The sequence below is a fragment of the Petromyzon marinus genome (assembly GCF_048934315.1).
Source record: "Petromyzon marinus isolate PM22_M1 ecotype Great Lakes invasive population chromosome 80 unlocalized genomic scaffold, UKy_Petmar_22M1.pri1.0 chr80_unloc.2, whole genome shotgun sequence".
Taxonomy (NCBI): Eukaryota; Metazoa; Chordata; class Hyperoartia; order Petromyzontiformes; family Petromyzontidae; genus Petromyzon; species Petromyzon marinus.
Window position 1 is genome coordinate 384,486 of NW_027422630.1, and position 20,609 is coordinate 405,094.

The following is a 20,609-nucleotide window of genomic DNA, read 5'->3' on the forward strand; positions in this document are numbered from 1 at the left end:
GCCTTGCCAGGCACGCTGAGGAGAGGCTTGCGGAGCCCCAATGCGGTTTCAGGAAAGGGCGGTCCTGCACAGATGCCATATTTTCTGTCCGTCTGCTACAGCAGAGGTGTAGGGAATTCCAACAAGACCTACATCTCTGCTTTATTGACCTGGTCAAGGCCTATGATACCATCAGTAGGCCTGGGCTCTGGGTCGTTCTTCGTGCTTTTGGAGTACCTGACCCTCTGCTCACGATCATTAAGGACCTTCATGATGGTGAGCGGGCCCGGGTAAAACTACGTGGCCGGGAGTCAGAGCCATTCCCTGTACACCTTGGGGTGCGACAGGGATGTCCTCTGGCTCCCACATTATTTAACATCTATTTTGACCACGTAGTTCGTGAAGCCTTCAATAGCTGTACCGGGGGAATCTCCATATGGTACAGATATAATGGGAGGCTAATCGATGCCCGGGTGCGGTCAAGGGATGGCTCCCTATTGCTCAACCACGTTATGTATGCTGATGACTTGGTAATAGCTGCTCAGTCAGAGGAGGAGTTGGAGACGCTGCTGCTGAGACTGGAGCGTGCCACTAAGAGGTGGGGCCTTACCATCAGCCCCACCAAAACTAAGCACCTGCCTGGGTATTTTGTATCATCGGACACTCCACCCCCACAACTCCCAATCGGTGATGGGGCAGTTGTGGAGAGAGTGGAGAGTTTCCCATACCTGGGCAGTGTGCTTATGACTGGCTCCAGTTTAACAGCAGAGGTCTCACTCCGAATCAGTCGAGCGGCAATATCTTTTCATCGGTTGCGTAACGCTGTGTGGAAGCTACCTGGTCTGTCGCTCCGCACTAAGCTTCAGGTTTTCTCGGCCACGGTCATTCCCTCCCTTCTCTACGCTTGCGAAACGTGGACCCCCCTAATGGAACATCTTCGCCGGTTAGAAACATTTAGGCTGGCCTGCCTACGATCCATCCTGGGTTTAACCAGACTGGATTGTGTGAGGAGCTCACAAATCCTTGAAAGATCTGGGCAGGGTCCCATCGGTGAGCTCCTCCGGCAGGCAAGGCTGCGATGGCTGGGTCATGTAGCCCGCATGCCCAGCCACCGCATGCCGAAACAGCTTTTGTTTGGCCGGATTGAGGGGGCTAAGCGGGCGCGGCACGGGCTAGAGAAGAGATGGAGTGATGTGGTACAGGAGGACGTGGAGCTGAGTGGACTTGCCGATGACTGGTACCAGCGGTGTCAAGATCGGCCTCTGTGGAGGAGGCTCGTGAAGGATGCTACTGGGCAGTTGGAGGCAGTCGCCCTCCAACAACAACGGAGGGCGGAGGAGCGACGCTCAGAACAACGAGCGGAGCGCCGGGTGGCTAAAGCACAGCAGGTTGGCACAGTAGGGGGCACAGGTGGTGCATCAGCCAGTCATCTCAGTCAGTCGACCCGTGGCACCTGGGTCTGCCCCGTGACCTCCTGCCAGCGGGCGTTCGACACTTCACGTGGCCTCAGGGTGCACATAGCCTGGCACAAGCGTCGTGGTGACGTCACCGCCACTTAGTGGCGAATGGCGGTTGTTGTTGTTGTTGTGTGTACGTGTGTGTTTGTACGTGTGTGTGTGTGTACGTGTGTGTGTACGTGTGTGTACGTGTGTGTGTACGTGTGTGTGTACGTGTGTGTACGTGCGTGTGTGTACGTGCGTGTGTGTACGTGCGTGTGTGCGTGCGTGTGTGTACGTGTGTGTGTGTGTGTACGTGTGTGTGTGTGTGTGCGTGTGTGTGTGTGTGTGCGTGTGTGTGTGTGTGCGTGTGTGTGTGTGTGCGTGTGTGTGTGTGCGTGTGTGTGTGTGTGTACGTGTGTGTGTGTACGTGTGTGTGTGTACGTGTGTGTGTGTACATGTGTGTGTACGTGAGGCGAGGAGTGGAGGTCGTGGTTACTTATGCCCCCACTGAAGACGAACATCCGTGGAGGGATGCAGGCAAAGCCGATGAGTCAGATGCCTTCTATGACCTGTCACAGGTGCTGGCTAAAGTGGCCCTTCGGGGTAGAGTAATCTTGTTGGGTGACTTCAATGCCTGAGTTGGTCATGATGCTGGCACCTGTTCTGGAGTGATTGGAGGGCATTGGCCAGATCAGCTCAATAACAACGGTAGGAGGCTGCTAGATTTTTGTGCAGCCCATGGGCTTGTAATTACCAACACGCTGTTCCGGCATCGGCGCATCCACACAACATCATGGATGCATGCCGGGTCCAAGCAAGAACATCTGCTGGACTACATAGTGACGGACCAGCGGATGCAAGCCCATGTGCTTGACACCAGGACTTACCGTGGAGCTGATCTGCCATCTGACCATCAACTAGTCATCTGTAAGATGCGCCTGCCATTCTTCCACTCCGGTGGTGGGTGTACTCCCAGGACCCCATTCCAACCTAAAGTGGCCTGGTCTCAGTTATCTGATGAAAGTTGCAAGCGAGAATTTCATCATCGCTTGCGGCTGGGATTGGCATCGTCCCCGACTCCTCCTGATGTCGAGGGTAAATGGGCGAGGTTTAGGACTGTCACTCATGCTGCTGCAATGGCTACTTTGGGTATGTGGTCCAGACCTCCCCAGAGACCCTGGCTGACAGAGGAGGTGTCCAGGATGGTTGAGAAAAAGCGACAGGCCCACTGTCATCGGCTACAGAATCCCACGTCAGAGAATGAGGAGGCTTACCGCAGCCTTCGCTCGGAGAGCTGTGAGGTGCTGCAAGGATGGGTGGTGGTCGCGGGTTGCTGAGGAGATGGAGTCTGCCTCAGTGGCCCGTGATCACAAATCTCTATTTAACCCCATCAAAAAAGTAACCTGCAGCACCACACCTATTACCATCATTAGGGGAAAAAACGGTGATCCAATCTCCGACCCCCAGAAACAGGTTTGCAGATTTGCTGAGCATTTCTGTGAGGTCCTGGGGGAGGGAAAATCCCTCAGCCAGGAAAACATCGTGGCACAAAGTGAGGATGACACTGCTGAGGCTGCGGTGCCTCAAATATTGGAAGAAGTCACCCCCTGTGAGTGGCTGGCTGAGGTGCCATCTGTTGAGGAAGTACTGAAGGCGATCCGGAGTCTGAGACCAGGAAAGGCAGCGGGCAGAGATGATCTCCCAAGCGAAATGCTGAGGGAGGGCGGCGTTTGTGCACAGACTGCCCTATATGACATCATAACAACAGTCTGGACCACTGGACGGGTTCCGCAGGATTGGAAGGATGCCCTGGTGGTCCCCCTTTTTAAGAAGGGGGACCGCACAGACTGTAACAACTACAGGGGCATCTCACTCCTCAGTGTGCCGGGAAAGGTCCTGGCAAGGATTATTCAACATCGCCTTGCCAGAAACGCTGAGGAGAGGCTTGCGGAGCCCCAATGCGGTTTCAGGAAAGGGCGGTCCTGCACAGATGCCATATTTTCTGTCCGTCTGCTACAGCAGAGGTGTAGGGAATTCCAACAAGACCTACATCTCTGCTTTATTGAGCTGGTCAAGGCCTATGATACCATCAGTAGGCCTGGGCTCTGGGTTGTTCTTCGTGCTTTTGGAGTCCCTGACCCTCTGCTCACGATCATTAAGGACCTTCATGATGGTGAGCGGGCCCGGGTAAAACTACGTGGCCGGGAGTCAGAGCCATTCCCTGTTCACCTTGGGGTGCGACAGGGATATCCTCTGGCTCCCACATTATTTAACATCTATTTTGATCACATAGTTCGTGAAGTCTTCAATAGCTGTACCGGGGGAATCTCCATTTGGTACAGATATAATGGGAGGCTGATCGATGCCCGGGTGCGGTCAAGGGATGGCTCCCTATTGCTCAACCACGTTATGTATGCCGATGATTTGGTAATAGTTGCTCATTCAGAGGAGGAGTTGGAAACGCTGCTGCTGAGACTGGAGTGTGCCACTAAGAGATGGGGCCTTCCCACCAGCCCCACCAAAACTAAGCACCTGCCTGGGTATTTTGTACCATCGGACACTCCACCCCCACAACTCTCAATCGGTGATGGGGCAGTTGTGGTGACAGTGGAGAGTTTCCCATACCTGGGCAGTGTGCTTATGACTGGCTCCAGTCTAACAGTAGAGGTCTCACTCCGAATCAGTCGAGCGGCAATATCTTTTCATCGGTTGCGTAACGCTGTGTGGAAGCTACCTGGTCTGTCGCTCCGCACTAAGCTTCAGGTCTTCTCGGCCACGGTCATTCCCTCCCTTCTCTACGCTTGCGAAACATGGACCCCCTTAATGGAGCATCTTCGCCGGTTGGAAACATTTTGGCTAGCCTGCCTACGATCCATCCTGGGTTTAACCAGGCTGGGCAAGGTCCCATCGGTGAGCTCCGGCAGGCAAGGCTGCGTTGGCTGGGTCATGTAGCCCGCATGCCCAGCCACCGCATGCCGAAACAGCTTTTGTTCGGCCGGATCGAGGGGGCTAAATGGGCGCGGTACGGGCTAGAGAAGAGATGGAGTGATGTGGTACAGGAGGACGTGGAGCTGAGTGGACTTGCCGATGACCGGTATCAGCGGTGTCAAGATCGGCCTCTGTGGAGGAGGCTCTTGAAGGACGCTATTGGGCAGTTGGAGGCAGTCGTCCTCCAACAACAACGAAGGGCGGAGGAGCGACGCTCACAACAACGAGCGGAGCGCCGGGTGGCTAAAGCACAGCAGGTTGGCACAGTAGGGGGCACAGGTGGTGCATCAGCCAGTCATCTCAGTCAGTCGACCCGAGGCACCTGGGTCTGCCCCGTGACCTCCTGCTAGCGGGCGTTCGACACTTCACGTGGCCTCAAGGTGCACATGGCCTGGCACAAGCGTCATGGTGACATCACCGCCACTTAGTGGCGAATGGCGGTTGTTGTTGTTGTGTACATGTGTATGTGTGTACGTGTGTGTGTGTACGTGTGTGTGTACGTGTGTGTGTGTACGTGTGTGTGTGCAGGGCTGCAGGAGATTGTAGATAGGGGAGTGTGGAATCCTCTCCTGGACCTTACTGCCATGGGAGATTCCTCCCTCGGGGAGGTACGCATGGTGTCCACCCAGCAGTGGATAGACCCTGGTGATGATGGTGACGCTGAGAGACTTAGAGAGCGGAGTACGATGATTAGAGAACACACACACACACAGGGTAGAGACATCACCAACACGTTGATCTTCACCCAGCAGTGGATACACCACGGTGAGGATGGTGACGCTGAGACACACACATCAGACACACACAAACAATGTGTGTGTCTGTGTGTGTGCGTCTGTGTGTGTGGGGAGCGGTGGGTGTTGTGGTTAGCGCTACGCTGCGCTACGAACCCGGCGACCCGAGTTCGATTCCCGCTCACGGCCAACACCGCCGGGCGATGATTATCTGAACCGGTCTTGGGCCTCCCCTAGGTCGACTCGGCCCCAACTGAGTCGCCGGTGCGGCGGTGCGTAGTAAACACCGCCACTGGGGAGACAAAGGCGGCCGTGCGCGGTGCCGGCCACCCACCCCCTCTGCGGCGGCTTCCGTAGGCGCCGCTCGCTAACGGCACTTGCCCCCGCGGCCCGCTAGAGGCTACCTACCTCGGGAAGCTTTGCCTGTGCCTGCCGCTGAGGCGCCGCCCACCGCCGCACTCGGCCCTACGGCCCTTGGAAGGCTGCGCGGGGGACCTTTGTCTCTGTGTGCAGGGCTACGGGAGCTCCTCCCCTCCCTCCACCTCCTCCTGCACCTCCTCCTCCACCGCCTCCACCGCCTCATCGGCCCGGAGCAGCAGCAACGCAATCATCATCCGGCGTCTCAACCAACACAGCAGCATGGTGCTGGCTACCAACACCAGCAGGTGGGGGGGGGGGGACACGTGGGGGGGGGGGAGGGGGAGACACGTGGGGGGGGGGAGGGGGAGTCACGTGGGGGGGGGAGGGGGAGTCACGTGGGGGGGGGGGAGGGGGAGACACGTGGGGGGGGGGGGAGGGGGAGACACGTGGGGGGGGGGGAGGGGGAGACACGTGGGGGGGGAGACACGGGGAGTCAGACGGGTTGTTGTTGTTCACGTGACGGTTGTTGTTGTTGTTTACGTGACGTTGTTGTTGTTGACGTGCTGGTTGTTGTCAGGGGCTCTGTGAGTGGTGAGGCGGTGAAACGCTGCAGTGGAGACGCCGAGAATCAGCAACAACCACAACAACCACAACAACCACCCACTAAGAAGGTGCTCGGGGGTGGTGGCGGTGGTGGTGGTGGTGGTAGTGGTGGCGATGGTGGTAGTGGTGGTGGTGGTAGTGGCGGTGGTGGTGGTGATGGCGGCGGTGGCGATGGTGGTGGCGGTGGCCATGGTGGTAGTGGTGGTGGTGGCGGTGGTGGTGGTGGTGATGGTGGTGGCGGTGGTGGTGGTGGTGGTGGCGGGGGTGGTGGTGGTGGTGGTGGCGGGGGTGGTGGTGGTGGTTTATGTATTGTGGTTGTTGTGTTGTGTATAGTGGTTGTTGTGTATAGTGGTTGTTGTTTGTAGTGGTTGTTGTGGTTGTTGTGGTTGTTGTGGTAGAACTGCGTAGAGGAGGCGTGCCGCTATGAAGATCTGCTGGAACCGCGTCCTAACGAGACGGTGACCCTGAACCTCAAGAGATCAGACCGGTACCACCACCACCACAACCACCACCACTATGCATACAACAACCACCACCACTACAACCACAACCACCACTACTATACATACAACCACAACCACCACCACTATGCATACAACAACCACCACCACAACCACCACCACCACTATACATACAACCACCACTACTATACATACAACCACAACCACCACCACTATACATACAACCACCACCACTATACATACAACCACAACCACCACCACTATACATACAACCACCACTATACATACAACCACAACCACCACCACTATACATACAACCACCACCACTATACATACAACCACAACCACTATATAGTGAGGGAAAAAAGTATTTGATCCCCTGCTGATTTTGTACGTTTGTCCACTGGCAAAGAAATGATCAGTCTATAATTTTAATGGTAGGTTTATTTGAACAGTGAGAGACAGAATAACAACAACAAAAATCCAGAAAAACGCATGTCAAAAATGTTATAAATTTATTTGCATTTTAATGAGGGAAATAAGTATTTGACCCCCTCTGCATAACATGACTTAGTACTTGGTGGCAAAACCCTTGTTGGCAATCACAGAGGTCAGACGTTTCTTGTAGTTGGACACCAGGTTTGCACACATCTCAGGATGGATTTTGTCCCACTCCTCTTTGTAGAACTTCTCCAAGTCATTAAGGTTCGAGGCTGACGTTAGGCAACTCGAACCTTCAGCTCCCTCCACAGATTTTCTATGGGATTAAGGTCTGGAGACTGGCTAGGCCACTCCAGGACCTTAATGTGCTTCTTCTTGAGCCACTCCTTTGTTGCCTTGGCCATGTGTTTTGGGTCATTGCCATGCTGGAATACCCATCCACGACCCATTTTCAATGCCCTGGCTGAGGGAAGGAGGTTCTCACCCGAGATTTGACGGTACATGGCCCCGTCCATCGTCCCTTTGTTGCGGTGAAGTTGTCCTGTCCCCTTAGCAGAAAAACACCCCCAAAGCATAATGTTTCCACCTCCATGTTTGACGGTGGGGATGGTGTTCTTGGGGTCATAGGCAGCATTCCTCCTCCTCCAAACACGGCGAGTTGAGTTGATGCCAAAGAGCTCCATTTTGGTCTCATCTGACCACAACACTTTCACCCAGTTGTCGTCTGAATCATTCAGATGTTCATTGGCAAACTTCAGACGGGCATGTATATGTGCTTTCTTGAGCAGGGGGACCTTGCGGGCGCTGCAGGATTTCAGTCCTTCACGGCGTAGTGTGTTACCAATTGTTTTCTTGGTGACTATGGTCCCAGCTGCCTTGAGATCATTGACAAGATCCTCCCGTGTAGTTCTGGGCTGATTCGTCACCGTTCTCATGATCATTGCAACTCCACGAGGTTAGATCTTGCATGGAGCCCAAGGCCGAGGGAGATTGACAGTTCTTTTGTGTTTCTTTCATTTGCGAATAATCGCACCAACTGTTGTCACCTTCTCACCAAGCTGCTTGGCAATGGTCTTGTAGCACATTCCAGCCTTGTGTAGGTCTACAATCTTGTCCCTGACGTCCTTGGAGAGCTCTTTGGTCTTGGCCATGGTGGAGAGTTTGGAATCTGATTTATTGATTGCTTCAGTGGACAGGTGTCTTTTATACAGGTAACAAGCTGAAATTAGGAGCACTCCAATTAAGAGTGTGCTTCTAATCTCAGCTCGTTACCTGTATAAAAGACACCTAGGAGCCAGAAATCTTTCTGATTGAGAGGGGGTCAAATACTTATTTCCCTCATTAAAATGCAAATCAATTTATAACATTTTTGACATGCGATTTGCCGGATTTTTGTTGTTGTCATTCTGTCTCTCACTGTTCAAATAAACCTACCATTAAAATTATAGACTGATCATTTCTTTGTCAGTGGGCAAACGTACAAAATCAGCAGGGGATCAAATACTTTTTTCTCTCACTGTACATACAACCACCACCACTATACATACAACCACCACCATAACCATCCACCAGTATGCACACCCACCACAGCTGGTGTGTCTGTGTGTGTATCTGTATGTGTGTGTGTCTTGTGCGTGCGTGTGTGTGTGTGTCTTGTGCTTGCGTGTGTGTGTATCTGTGTGTGTGGGTCTTGTGCGTGCGTGTATGTGTGTGTGTACGCGTGTGTGACTGTGTGTGTGTGTGACTGTGTGACTGTGTGTGTGTGTGCGTCTGTGTGACTGTGTGACTCTGTGTGTAAATGTGACTGTGTGTGACTCTGTGTGTAACTGTGACTGTGTGTGACTCTGTGTGTGACTCTGTTTGTGTGTGACTGTGTCTGTCTGTGTGTGTGTCTGTCTGTGTGTGTGTCTGTCTGTGTGTGACTGTGTCTGTCTGTGTGTGTCTGTCTGTGTGTGACTGTGTCTGTGCGTGTGTGACTGTGTGTGTGTGTGTGTGTGACTGTGTGTGTGTGTGTGACTGTGTGTGTGTGTGACTGTGTGTGTGTGTGACTGTGTGTGTGTGTGACTGAGTGGGGAGCGATAGTGTATCGGTTAGTGCGCTGCGCTATGAACCTGGCGACCCGGGTTCGATTCCCGCTCACGGCCAACACCAGTGACGATTATCTGAACCGGTCCCGGGCCTCCCCTAGGTCGACTCAGCCTCAAATGAGTACCTGGTGCGGTGTGTAAACATTGCCACTAGGGAGACAAAGGCGGTCGGGCGTGGTGCTGGCCACCCACCCCCTCGTGTACCGTTCCGGCCTTCATAGGTGCTCGCTAACAGCACTTGCCCCTACAGTCTGTTAAGGCTATATGGGGGATCTTGTGTGTGACTGTGTGTGTGACTGTGACTGTGTGTGTGACTGTGACTGTGTGTGTGACTGTGTGTGTGCGGCAAAACAACCCCCTACCTCCTCGTGGTGCCGGACGGGCAACTCTGTCGTGGACAGCGCTGTGGGGGGAGATCCAATTTTGATTGGCTCCTCCCCTCATGGCATATGTGTCCACCACAGGGGCTAAACGGGGGCTCTGGACGGGTGCGAGGGGCTGGTAACCCCTCCACCTTCAATTAATTACCACGAAACCACGAATTAAACTGAAATATGTAACAACTAAGCTTGTGCCGGAGGCCCCGGGGGGCCAGGTGTCTATGACGTCTCCTGGCCAAACCCCAATTGGCGGAGCCAGGAGATTGAATACCTACCCTCGGGGCTACTCCAGAAACAACGAAAAGCCACTACGGGTGGCCACGTGGAATGTTCGAACGCTCACTGCAGAGGAGAGGCTGCCACTCCTCTGTCGGGAGCTGGACCGGTACCGCCTGGATCTATGCGGCATTCAGGAGGTCCGGTGGACCGGCTCTGGCTCCTGCCACCATGAGGGGTGGACAGTCCTCTACTCGGGGCAGCAGACTGCCAAACAACAGGGTGTGGGTCTTCTTTTGAACAAAAGAATGAAGGGGGCGTGGGAGCGTGGCGGTGAGGTGTGGGAAGCTGTAAGCCCCAGGCTACTTTGGGCTCGCCTTCCCATCAACCGGAGGCGAGGAATGGTGGTCGTGGTTACTTATGCCCCCACCGAAGATGAACATCCGTGGAGGGATGCAGGCAAAGCCGATGAGTCAGATGCCTTCTATGACCTCCTGTCACAGGTGCTGGCTAAAGTGGCCCCTCGGGATAGAGTCATCATGTTGGGTGACTTCAATGCCCGAGTTGGTCATGATACTGGCACCTGGTCTGGAGTGATTGGAGGGCATGGGCCAGATCAGCTCAATAACAACGGTAGGAGGCTGCTAGATTTTTGTGCAGCCCATGGGCTTGTAATTACCAACACGCTGTTCCGGCATCGGCGCATCCACACAACATCATGGATGCATGCCGGGTCCAAGCAAGAACATCTGCTGGACTACATAGTGACGGACCAGCGAATGCGAGCCCATGTCCTTGACACCAGGACCTACCGTGGAGCTGATCTGCCCTCTGACCATCGACTAGTCATCTGTAAGATGCACCTGCCATTCTTCCACTCCGGTGGTGGGTGTACACCCAGGACCCCATTCCAACCTAAAGTGGCCTGGTCTCAGTTATCTGATGAAAGTTGCAAGCGAGAATTTCATCATCGCTTGCGACTGGGATTGGCATCGTCCCCGACTCCTCCTGATGTCGAGGGTAAATGGGCGAGGTTTAGGACTGTGACTCATGCAGCTGCAATGGCTGCTCTGGGTACGCGGTCCAGACCTCCCCAGACACCCTGGATGACAGAGGAGTTGTTCAGGATGGTTGAGAAAAAGCGACAGGCCCACTGTCATCGGCTACAGAATCCCACGTCAGAGAATGAGGAGGCTTACCGCAGCCTTCGCTCGGAGGTTCGGAGAGCCGTGAGGCGCTGCAAGGATGGGTGGTGGTCGCGGGTTGCTGAGGAGATGGAGTCTGCCTCAGTGGCCCGTGATCACAAATCTCTATTTAACTCCATCAAAAAAGTAACCTGCAGCGCCACACCTATTACCATCATTAGGGGAAAAAACGGTGATCCAATTTCCGACCCCCAGGAACAGGTTCGCAGATTTGCTGAGCATTTCTGTGAGGTCCTGGGGGAGGGAAAATCCCTCAGCCAGGAAAGCATCGTGGCACAAAGTGAGGATGACCCTTCTGAGGCTGCGGTGCCTCAAATATTGGATGAAGTCACCCCCTGTGAGTGGCTGGCTGAGGTGCCATCTGCTGAGGAAGTATTGAAGGCGATCCGGAGTCTGAGACCAGGAAAGGCAGCGGGCAGAGATGATCTCCCAAGCGAAATGCTGAGGGAGGGTGGCGTTTGTGCACAGACTGCCCTATATGACATCATAACATCAGTCTGGACCACTGGACGGGTTCCGCAGGATTGGAAGGATGCCCTGGTGGTCCCCCTTTTTAAGAAGGGGGACCGCACAGACTGTAACAACTACAGGGGCATCTCACTCCTCAGTGTGCCGGGAAAGGTCCTGGCAAGGATTATTCAGCATCGCCTTGCCAGGCATGCTGAGGAGAGGCTTGCGGAGCCCCAATGCGGTTTCAGGAAAGGCGGTCCTGCACAGATGCCATATTTTCTGTCCGTCTGCTACAGCAAAGGTGTAGGGAATTCCAACAAGACCTACATCTCTGCTTTATTGACCTGGTCAAGGCCTATGATACCATCAGTAGGCCTGGGCTCTGGGTCGTTCTTCGTGCTTTTGGAGTACCTGACCCTCTGCTCACGATCATTAAGGACCTTCATGATGTTGAGCGGGCCCGGGTAAAACTACGTGGCCGGGAGTCAGAGCCATTCCCTGTACACCTTGGGGTGCGACAGGGATGTCCTCTGGCTCCCACATTATTTAACATCTATTTTGACCACGTAGTTCGTGAAGCCTTCAATAGCTGTACCGGGGGAATCTCCATATGGTACAGATATAATGGGAGGCTAATCGATGCCCGGGTGCGGTCAAGGGATGGCTCCCTATTGCTCAACCACGTTATGTATGCTGATGATTTGGTAATAGCTGCTCAGTCAGAGGAGGAGTTGGAGACGCTGCTGCTGAGACTGGAGCGTGCCACTAAGAGGTGGGGCCTTACCATCAGCCCCACCAAAACTAAGCACCTGCCTGGGTATTTTGTACCATCGGACACTCCACCCCCACAACTCCCAATCGGTGATGGGGCAGTTGTGGAGAGAGTGGAGAGTTTCCCATACCTGGGCAGTGTGCTTATGACTGGCTCCAGTTTAACAGCAGAGGTCTCACTCCGAATCAGTCGAGCGGCAATATCTTTTCATCGGTTGCGTAACGCTGTGTGGAAGCTACCTGGTCTGTCGCTCCGCACTAAGCTTTAGGTCTTCTCGGCCACGGTCATTCCCTCCCTTCTCTACGCTTGCGAAACGTGGACCCCCCTAATGGAACATCTTCGCCGGTTAGAAACATTTAGGCTGGCCTGCCTACGATCCATCCTGGGTTTAACCAGACTGGATTGTGTGAGGAGCTCACAAATCCTTGAAAGATCTGGGCAAGGTCCCATCGGTGAGCTCCTCCGGCAGGCAAGGCTGCGATGGCTGGGTCATGTAGCCCGCATGCCCAGCCACCGCATGCCGAAACAGCTTTTGTTTGGCCGGATTGAGCGGGCTAAGCGGGCGCGGCACGGGCTAGAGAAGAGATGGAGTGATGTGGTACAGGAGGACGTGGAGCTGAGTGGACTTGCCGATGACTGGTACCAGCGGTGTCAAGATCGGCCTCTGTGGAGGAGGCTCGTGAAGGATGCTACTGGGCAGTTGGAGGCAGTCGCCCTCCAACAACAACGGAGGGCGGAGGAGCGACGCTCACAACAGCGAGCGGAGCGCCGGGTGGCTAAAGCACAGCAGGTTGGCACAGTAGGGGGCACAGGTGGTGCATCAGCCAGTCATCTCAGTCAGTCGACCCGTGGCACCTGGGTCTGCCCCGTGACCTCCTGCCAGCGGGCGTTCGACACTTCACGTGGCCTCAGGGTGCACATAGCCTGGCACAAGCGTCGTGGTGACGTCACCGCCACTTAGTGGCGAATGGCGGTTGTTGTTGTGACTGTGTGTGTGTGTGTGACTGTGTCACTGTGTGTGTGTGTGTGACTGTGTCACTGTGTGTGTGTCACTGTGTGTGTGTCACTGTGTGTGTCACTGTGTGTGTGTGACTGTGTGTGTGTGTGACTGTGTGTGTGACTGTGTGTGTGACTGTGTGTGTGTGCTCGTGTACCGTTACCGGCCTTCATAGGTGCTCGCTAACAGCACTTGCCCCCTACAGTCTGTTAAAGCTATATGGGGGATCTTTGTTTTTGTATCTTTGTGTGTGACTGTGTGTGTCACTGTGTGTGTGACTGTGTGTGTGTGACTGTGTGTGACTGTGTGTGACTGTGTGTGTGTGACTGTGTGTGTGACTGTGTGTGACTGTGTGTGTGCTAGGTATTTCCATGGGCCTGTGCCCGTCCAGCCGTGCCCCTACAGCACCGGCCACGAGATCCTGGGGGCCGTGGGCGCCACACGCTCAGAGATGGCCTCCTACACCCCCTGCCCCCAACAGGTGGCGGCATCACCCTCCTCATCGTCACACACACACAGTCACACACACACACAGTCACACACACACACACAGTCACACACACATACAGTCACACACACACAGTCACACACACAGTCACACACACACACAGTCACACACACAGTCACACACACACAGTCACACACACACACAGTCACACACACACACAGTCACACACACAGTCACACACACACAGTCACACACACACACAGTCACACACAGTCACACACACACAGTCACACACACAGACAACAACAACAACAACCGCCATTCGCCACTAAGTGGCGGTGACGTCACCACGACGCTTGTGCCAGGCTATGTGCACCGTGAGGCCACGTGAAGTGTCGAACGCCCGCTGGCAGGAGGTCACGGGGCAGACCCAGCAGGTGCCACGGGTCGACTGACTGAGATGACTGGCTGATGCACCACCCTTGCCCCCTACTGTGCCAACCTGCTGTGCTTTAGCCACCCGGCGCTCCGCTCGTTGTTCTGAGCGTCGCTCCTCCGCCCTCCGTTGTTGTTGGAGGGCGACTGCCTCCAACTGCCCAGTAGCATCCTTCACGAGCCTCCTCCACAGAGGCCGATCTTGACACTGCTGGTACCAGTCATCGGCAAGTCTACTCAGCTCCACGTCCTCCTGTACCACATCACTCCATCTCTTCTCTAGCCCATGCCGCGCCCGCTTAGCCCCCTCAATCCGGCCGAACAAAAGCTGTTTCGGCATGCGGTGGCTGGGCATGCGGGCTACATGACCCAGCCATCGCAGCCTTCCCTGCCGGAGGAGCTCACCAATGGGACCTTGCCCAGATCTTTGAAGGATTTTTTAGCTCCTCACACAATCCAGTCTGGTTAAACCCAGGATGGATCGTAGGCAGGCCAGCCTAAATGTTTCTACCCGGCTAAGATGTTCTATTAGGGGGGTCCACGTTTCGCAAGCGTAGAGAAGGGAGGGAATGACCGTGGCCGAGAAGACCTGAAGCTTAGTGCGGAGCGACAGACCAGGTAGCTTCCACACAGCGTTACGCAACCGATGAAAAGATATTGCCGCTCGACTGATTCGGAGTGAGATCTCTGCTGTTAAACTGGAGCCAGTCATAAGCACACTCCCCAGGTATGGGAAACTCTCCACTCTCTCCACAACTGCCCCATCACCGATTGGGAGTTGTGGGGGTGGAGTGTCCGATGGTACAAAATACCCAGGCAGGTGCTTAGTTTTGGTGGGGCTGATGGTAAGGCCCCACCTCTTAGTGGCACGCTCCAGTCTCAGCAGCAGCGTCTCCAACTCCTCCTCTGACTGAGCAGCTATTACCAAATCAGCAGCATACATAACGTGGTTGAGCAATAGGGAGCCATCCCTTGACCGCACCCAGGCATCGATCAGCAGTCACACAGTCACACACACACACACAGTCACACACACAGACACACACACACAGACACACACATCATCACCCTCCTCATCATCACCCTCCTCATCGTCACCCTCCTCCTGCACCTCACCCTGCGGCTGCACCTACATACCCACTGCTCCACCAGGGATCCACCCCCTCCACCAGCCTCTGGTGTCTCTGACTGTCTCTCTGTGTCTCTCTGTCTCTGTGTCTCTCGCTGTGTCTCTCTCTGACTCTCTGTGTCTCTCCCCGTGTCTCTCTCCCCGTGTCTCTCTCTGACTCTCTCCCCGTGTCTCTCTCCTCGTGTCTCTCTCTGACCGTCTCCCCGTGTCTCTCTCCCCGTGTCTCTGTCCCCGTGTCTCTGTCCCCGTGTGTCTCTGCCAGGCTCTCTCCGCTGCTCTCTCGTCCTCCGCCATCGCCTCCCTCTCTCCGGGAGGCTCCTTGATGCAGGGCGGTGCTCAGTCCAGCAGCAGAGGTAACCCCTTGACCCCACGACATGTGACCTCTTGACCTATACACATGATCTTGTGTACTGCAAGATCTCTGTGTGTCTCTGTGTGCATGTGTGCGTGTGTCTGTGTGTGTGTCTGTGTGCGCGTGTGTGTGTGTGTCTGTGTGTGTTTGTGTGTGTGTCTGTCTGTGTGTCTGTGTGTGGCCTGGCACAAGCGTCGTGGTAACGTCACCGCCACTTAGTGGCGAATGGCGGTTGTTGTTGTCAATGTGTGTGTGTGTCACTGTGTGTGTGTCACTGTGTGTGTGCTAGAGATGATCTCTGTGGAGCTACAGGATGAGCTGCTACTTTTCTACCTGTCTGTGTGTGTCACTGTGTGTGTCACTGTGTGTGTGTGTCACTGTGTGTGTCACTGTGTGTGTGTGTCACTGTGTGTGTCACTGTGTGTGTGTCACTGTGTGTGTGCTAGAGATGATCTCTGTGGAGCTACAGGATGAGCTGCTACTTCTCTACCTGTCTCTGTAGGTGTCACTGTGTGTGTGTCACTGTGTGTGTCACTGTGTGTGTCACTGTGTGTGCTAGAGATGATCTCTGTGGAGCTACAGGATCAGCTGCTACTTCTCTACCTGTCACTGTGTGTGTGTGTCACTGTGTGTGTGTCACTGTGTGTGTGTCACTGTGTGTGTGTCACTGTGTTTGTGTCACTGTGTGTGTCACTGTGTTGTGTGTGCTAGAGATGATCTCTGTGGAGCTACAGGATGAGCTGCTACTTCTCTACCTGTCTCTGTGTGTGTGTGTGTCACTGTGTGTGTGTCACTGTGTGTGTGTCACTGTGTGTGTGTGTGTGTCACTGTGTGTGTGTCACTGTGTGTGTGTCACTATGTGTGTGTCACTGTGTGTGTGTCACTGTGTGTGTCACTGTGTGTGTGTCACTGTGTGTGTGTGTCACTGTGTGTGTGTCACTGTGTGTGTGTCACTGTGTTTGTGTCACTGTGTGTGTCACTGTGTTGTGTGTGCTAGAGATGATCTCTGTGGAGCTACAGGATGAGCTGCTACTTCTCTACCTGTCTCTGTGTGTGTGTGTGTCACTGTGTGTGTGTCACTGTGTGTGTGTCACTGTGTGTGTGTGTGTGTCACTGTGTGTGTGTCACTGTGTGTGTGTCACTATGTGTGTGTCACTGTGTGTGTGCCACTGTGTGTGTCACTGTGTGTGTGTCACTGTGTGTGTCACTGTGTGTGTGTGTCACTGTGTGTGTGTCACTGTGTGTGTGTCACTGTGTGTGTCACTGTGTGTGTCACTGTGTGTGTGTCACTGTGTGTGTGTCACTGTGTGTGTGTCACTGTGTGCTAGAGATGATCTCTGTGGAGCTACAGGATGAGCTGCTACTTCTCTACCTGTCTCTGTGTGTGTGTGTGTCACTGTGTGTGTGTGTCACTGTGTCACTGTGTGTGTCACTGTGTGTGTGTCACTGTGTGTGTCACTGTGTGTGCTAGAGATGATCTCTGTGGAGCTACAGGATGAGCTGCTACTTCTCTACCTGTCTCTGTGTGTGTGTCACTGTGTGTGTGTCACTGTGTGTGTGTCACTGTGTGTGTGTGTCACTGTGTGTGTCACTGTGTGTGTGTCACTGTGTGTGTCACTGTGTGTGTGTCACTGTGTGTGTCACTGTGTGTGCTAGAGATGATCTCTGTGGAGCTACAGGATGAGCTGCTACTTCTCTACCTGTCACTGTGTGTGTGTTTGTCACTGTGTGTGTCACTGTGTGTGTGTGTGTCACTGTGTGTCACTGTGTGTGTCACTGTGTCACTGTGTGTGTGTCACTGTGCTAGAGATGATCTCTGTGGAGCTACAGGATGAGCTGCTACTTCTCTACCTGTCTCTGTGTGTGTGTCACTGTGTGTGTGTCACTGTGTGTGTATCACTGTGTCACTGTGTGTGTGTGTCACTGTGTGTGTCACTGTGTGTGTGTCACTGTGTGTGTGTCACTGTGTGTGTCACTGTGTGTCACTGTGTGTGTCACTGTGTGCTAGAGATGATCTCTGTGGAGCTACAGGATGAGCTGCTACTTCTCTACCTGTCACTGTGTGTGTCACTGTGTGTCACTGTGTGTGTGTCACTGTGTGTGTCACTGTGTGTGTCACTGTGTTGTGTGTGCTAGAGATGATCTCTGTGGAGCTACAGGATGAGCTGCTACTTCTCTACCTGTCACTGTGTGTGTCACTGTGTGTGTCACTGTGTTTGTCACTGTGTGTGTCACTGTGTGTGTCACTGTGTGTGTGTGTCACTGTGTGTGTGTCACTGTGTGCTAGAGATGATCTCTGTGGAGCTACAGGATGAGCTGCTACTTCTCTACCTGTCTCTGTGTGTCACTGTGTGTGTGTCACTGTGTGTGTCTCTGTGTGTGTGTCACTGTGTGTGTGTCACTGTGTGTGTGTGTGTCACTGTGTGTGTCACTGTGTGTGTGTGTCACTGTGTGTGTCACTGTGTGTGTCACTGTGTGTGTGTCACTGTGTGTGTCACTGTGTGTGTGTCACTGTGTGTGTCACTGTGTGTGTGTCACTGTGTGTGTGTCACTGTGTGTGTCTCTGTGTGTGCTAGAGATGATCTCTGTGGAGCTACAGGATGAGCTGCTACTTCTCCACCTGTCTCTGTGTGTGTGTGTCACTGTGTGTGTGTCACTGTGTGTGTGTCACTGTGTGTGTGTGTCACTGTGTGTGTGTGTCACTGTATGTGTGTCACTGTATGTGTGTCACTGTGTGTGTGTGTGTCACTGTGTGTGTCACTGTGTTGTGTGTGTCACTGTGTGTGTGTGTCACTGTGTGTGTGTGTCACTGTATGTGTGTGTCACTGTGTGTGTCACTGTATGTGTGTCACTGTGTGTGTGTGTGTCACTGTGTGTGTCTCTGTGTGTGCTAGAGATGATCTCTGTGGAGCTACAGGATGAGCTGCTACTTCTCTACCTGTCACTGTGTGTGTGTGTCACTGTGTGTGTCACTGTGTGTGTCACTGTGTGTGTGTGTGTCACTGTGTGTGTCACTGTGTGTGTGTCACTGTGTGCTAGAGATGATCTCTGTGGAGCTACAGGATGAGCTGCTACTTCTCTACCTGTCTCTGTGTGTGTGTGTCACTGTGTGTGTCACTGTGTGTGTCACTGTGTGTGTGTCACTGTGTGTGTGTGTCACTGTGTGTGTGTCACTGTGCTAGAGATGATCTCTGTGGAGCTACAGGATGAGCTGCTACTTCTCTACCTGTCACTGTGTGTGTCACTGTGTGTGTCACTGTGTGTGTGTCACTGTGTGTGTGTGTCACTGTGTGTGTGTCACTGTGCTAGAGATGATCTCTGTGGAGCTACAGGATGAGCTGCTACTTCTCTACCTGTCTCTGTGTGTGTGTGTCACTGTGTGTGTGTCACTGTGTGTGTCACTGTGTGTCACTGTGTGTGTGTGTCACTGTGTGTGTGTGCTAGAGATGATCTCTGTGGAGCTACAGGATGAGCTGCTACTTCTCTACCTGTCTCTGGGGGAGCTGCTGCGTCACTTTTGGGGCTGCTTCCCCCTCAACTCCCCCCTCCAGCAAGACAAAGTGGGCACCCCCCCCCCCCACGTGACCCCCCCCTCCACGTGACCCCCCCCCCACGTGTCCCCCCCCCCCCACGTGACCCCCCCCCGTATCCCCCCCACGTCCCCCCGTGTCTCCCTGCCGGTGATATCGGTGATGGTGATGGTGTTGGTGCTGGTGATGTTGTTGGTGCTGGTGCTGGTGATGGTGTTGGTGATGGTGATGTTGATGGTGTTGGTGATGGTGATGTTGATGTTGATGGTGTTGGTGATGTTGATGGTGTTGGTGCTGGTGATGGTGATGTTGATGGTGTTGGTGATGGTGATGTTGATGGTGATGTTGATGGTGTTGGTGATGTTGATGGTGATGTTGATGGTGATGGTGTTGGTGCTGGTGATGTTGATGGTGATGTTGATGGTGATGTTGATGGTGTTGGTGTTGGTGATGGTGATGTTGATGGTGATGTTGATGGTGTTGGTGATGGTGATGTTGATGTTGATGGTGTTGGTGATGGTGTTGTTGATGTTGATGGTGTTGGTGATGTTGATGGTGATGGTGTTGGTGATGTTGATGGTGTTGGTGATGGTGATGTTGATGGTGATGTTGATGGTGTTGGTGATGTTGATGGTGATGTTGATGGTGATGGTGTTGGTGATGGTGATGTTGATGGTGATGTTGATGGTGTTGGTGATGGTGATGTTGATGTTGATGGTGTTGGTGATGTTGATGGTGTTGGTGCTGGTGATGGTGATGTTGATGGTGTTGGTGATGGTGATGTTGATGGTGATGTTGATGGTGTTGGTGATGTTGATGGTGATGTTGATGGTGATGGTGTTGGTGCTGGTGATGTTGATGGTGATGTTGATGGTGATGTTGATGGTGTTGGTGTTGGTGATGGTGATGTTGATGGTGATGTTGATGGTGTTGGTGATGGTGATGTTGATGTTGATGGTGTTGGTGATGGTGTTGTTGATGTTGATGGTGTTGGTGATGTTGATGGTGATGGTGTTGGTGATGTTGATGGTGTTGGTGATGGTGATGTTGATGGTGATGTTGATGGTGTTGGTGATGTTGATGGTGATGTTGATGGTGATGGTGTTGGTGATGGTGATGTTGATGGTGATGTTGATGGTGTTGGTGCTGGTGCTGGTGATGTTGATGTTGATGGTGATGTTGATGGTGTTGGTGATGGTGATGTTGATGGTGATGTTGATGGTGTTGGTGATGTTGATGGTAATGTTGATGGTGTTGGTGATGGTGATGGTGATGTTGATGGTGTTGGTGATGGTGATGTTGATGGTGTTGGTGATGTTGATGGTGATGTTGATGGTGTTGGTGATGGTGATGTTGATGGTGATGTTGATGGTGATGTTGATGGTGTTGGTGATGTTGATGGTGATGATGCAGGTGATGAGGGTGGTTTTGATGATGATGATGATGCAGGTGATGAGGGTGATGATGTTGATGGTGGTGGTGTTGTTGATGATGATGATGCAGGTGATGAGGGTGATGTTTATGATGATGTTGATGATGGTGATGTTGATGATGGTGATGATGATAATGATGATGCAGGTGATGTTTATGATGATGATGCAGG

At 53.4% G+C, this 20,609-nt stretch overlaps 1 protein-coding gene across 3 annotated transcripts in view; it reads left to right on the forward strand.

Annotated features, from left to right (window-relative positions):
- Window positions 1–20,609, forward strand: part of GTF2H1 (general transcription factor IIH subunit 1) — a 40,227-nt gene that overhangs the window by 13,867 nt on the left and 5,751 nt on the right. For 2 of the 3 annotated variants that reach the window (XR_012931697.1, XM_076058882.1), the window contains exons 7-13: window positions 4,935–5,014; window positions 5,654–5,805; window positions 6,078–6,171; window positions 6,502–6,590; window positions 13,476–13,593; window positions 15,387–15,477; window positions 18,921–19,036. Coding sequence is in view for 2 of the 3 variants with exons in the window: in XM_076058882.1 (XP_075914997.1) it covers window positions 4,935–5,014; window positions 5,654–5,805; window positions 6,078–6,171; window positions 6,502–6,590; window positions 13,476–13,593; window positions 15,387–15,477; window positions 18,921–19,036 (740 nt within the window). In the remaining variant the exon portion in view is untranslated. Of the gene's footprint in view, window positions 1–4,934; window positions 5,015–5,653; window positions 5,806–6,077; window positions 6,172–6,501; window positions 6,591–13,475; window positions 13,594–15,386; window positions 15,478–15,922; window positions 16,071–18,920; window positions 19,037–20,609 lie in introns of those variants that run through there. The other variant, XM_076058883.1, reaches the window with a different exon arrangement.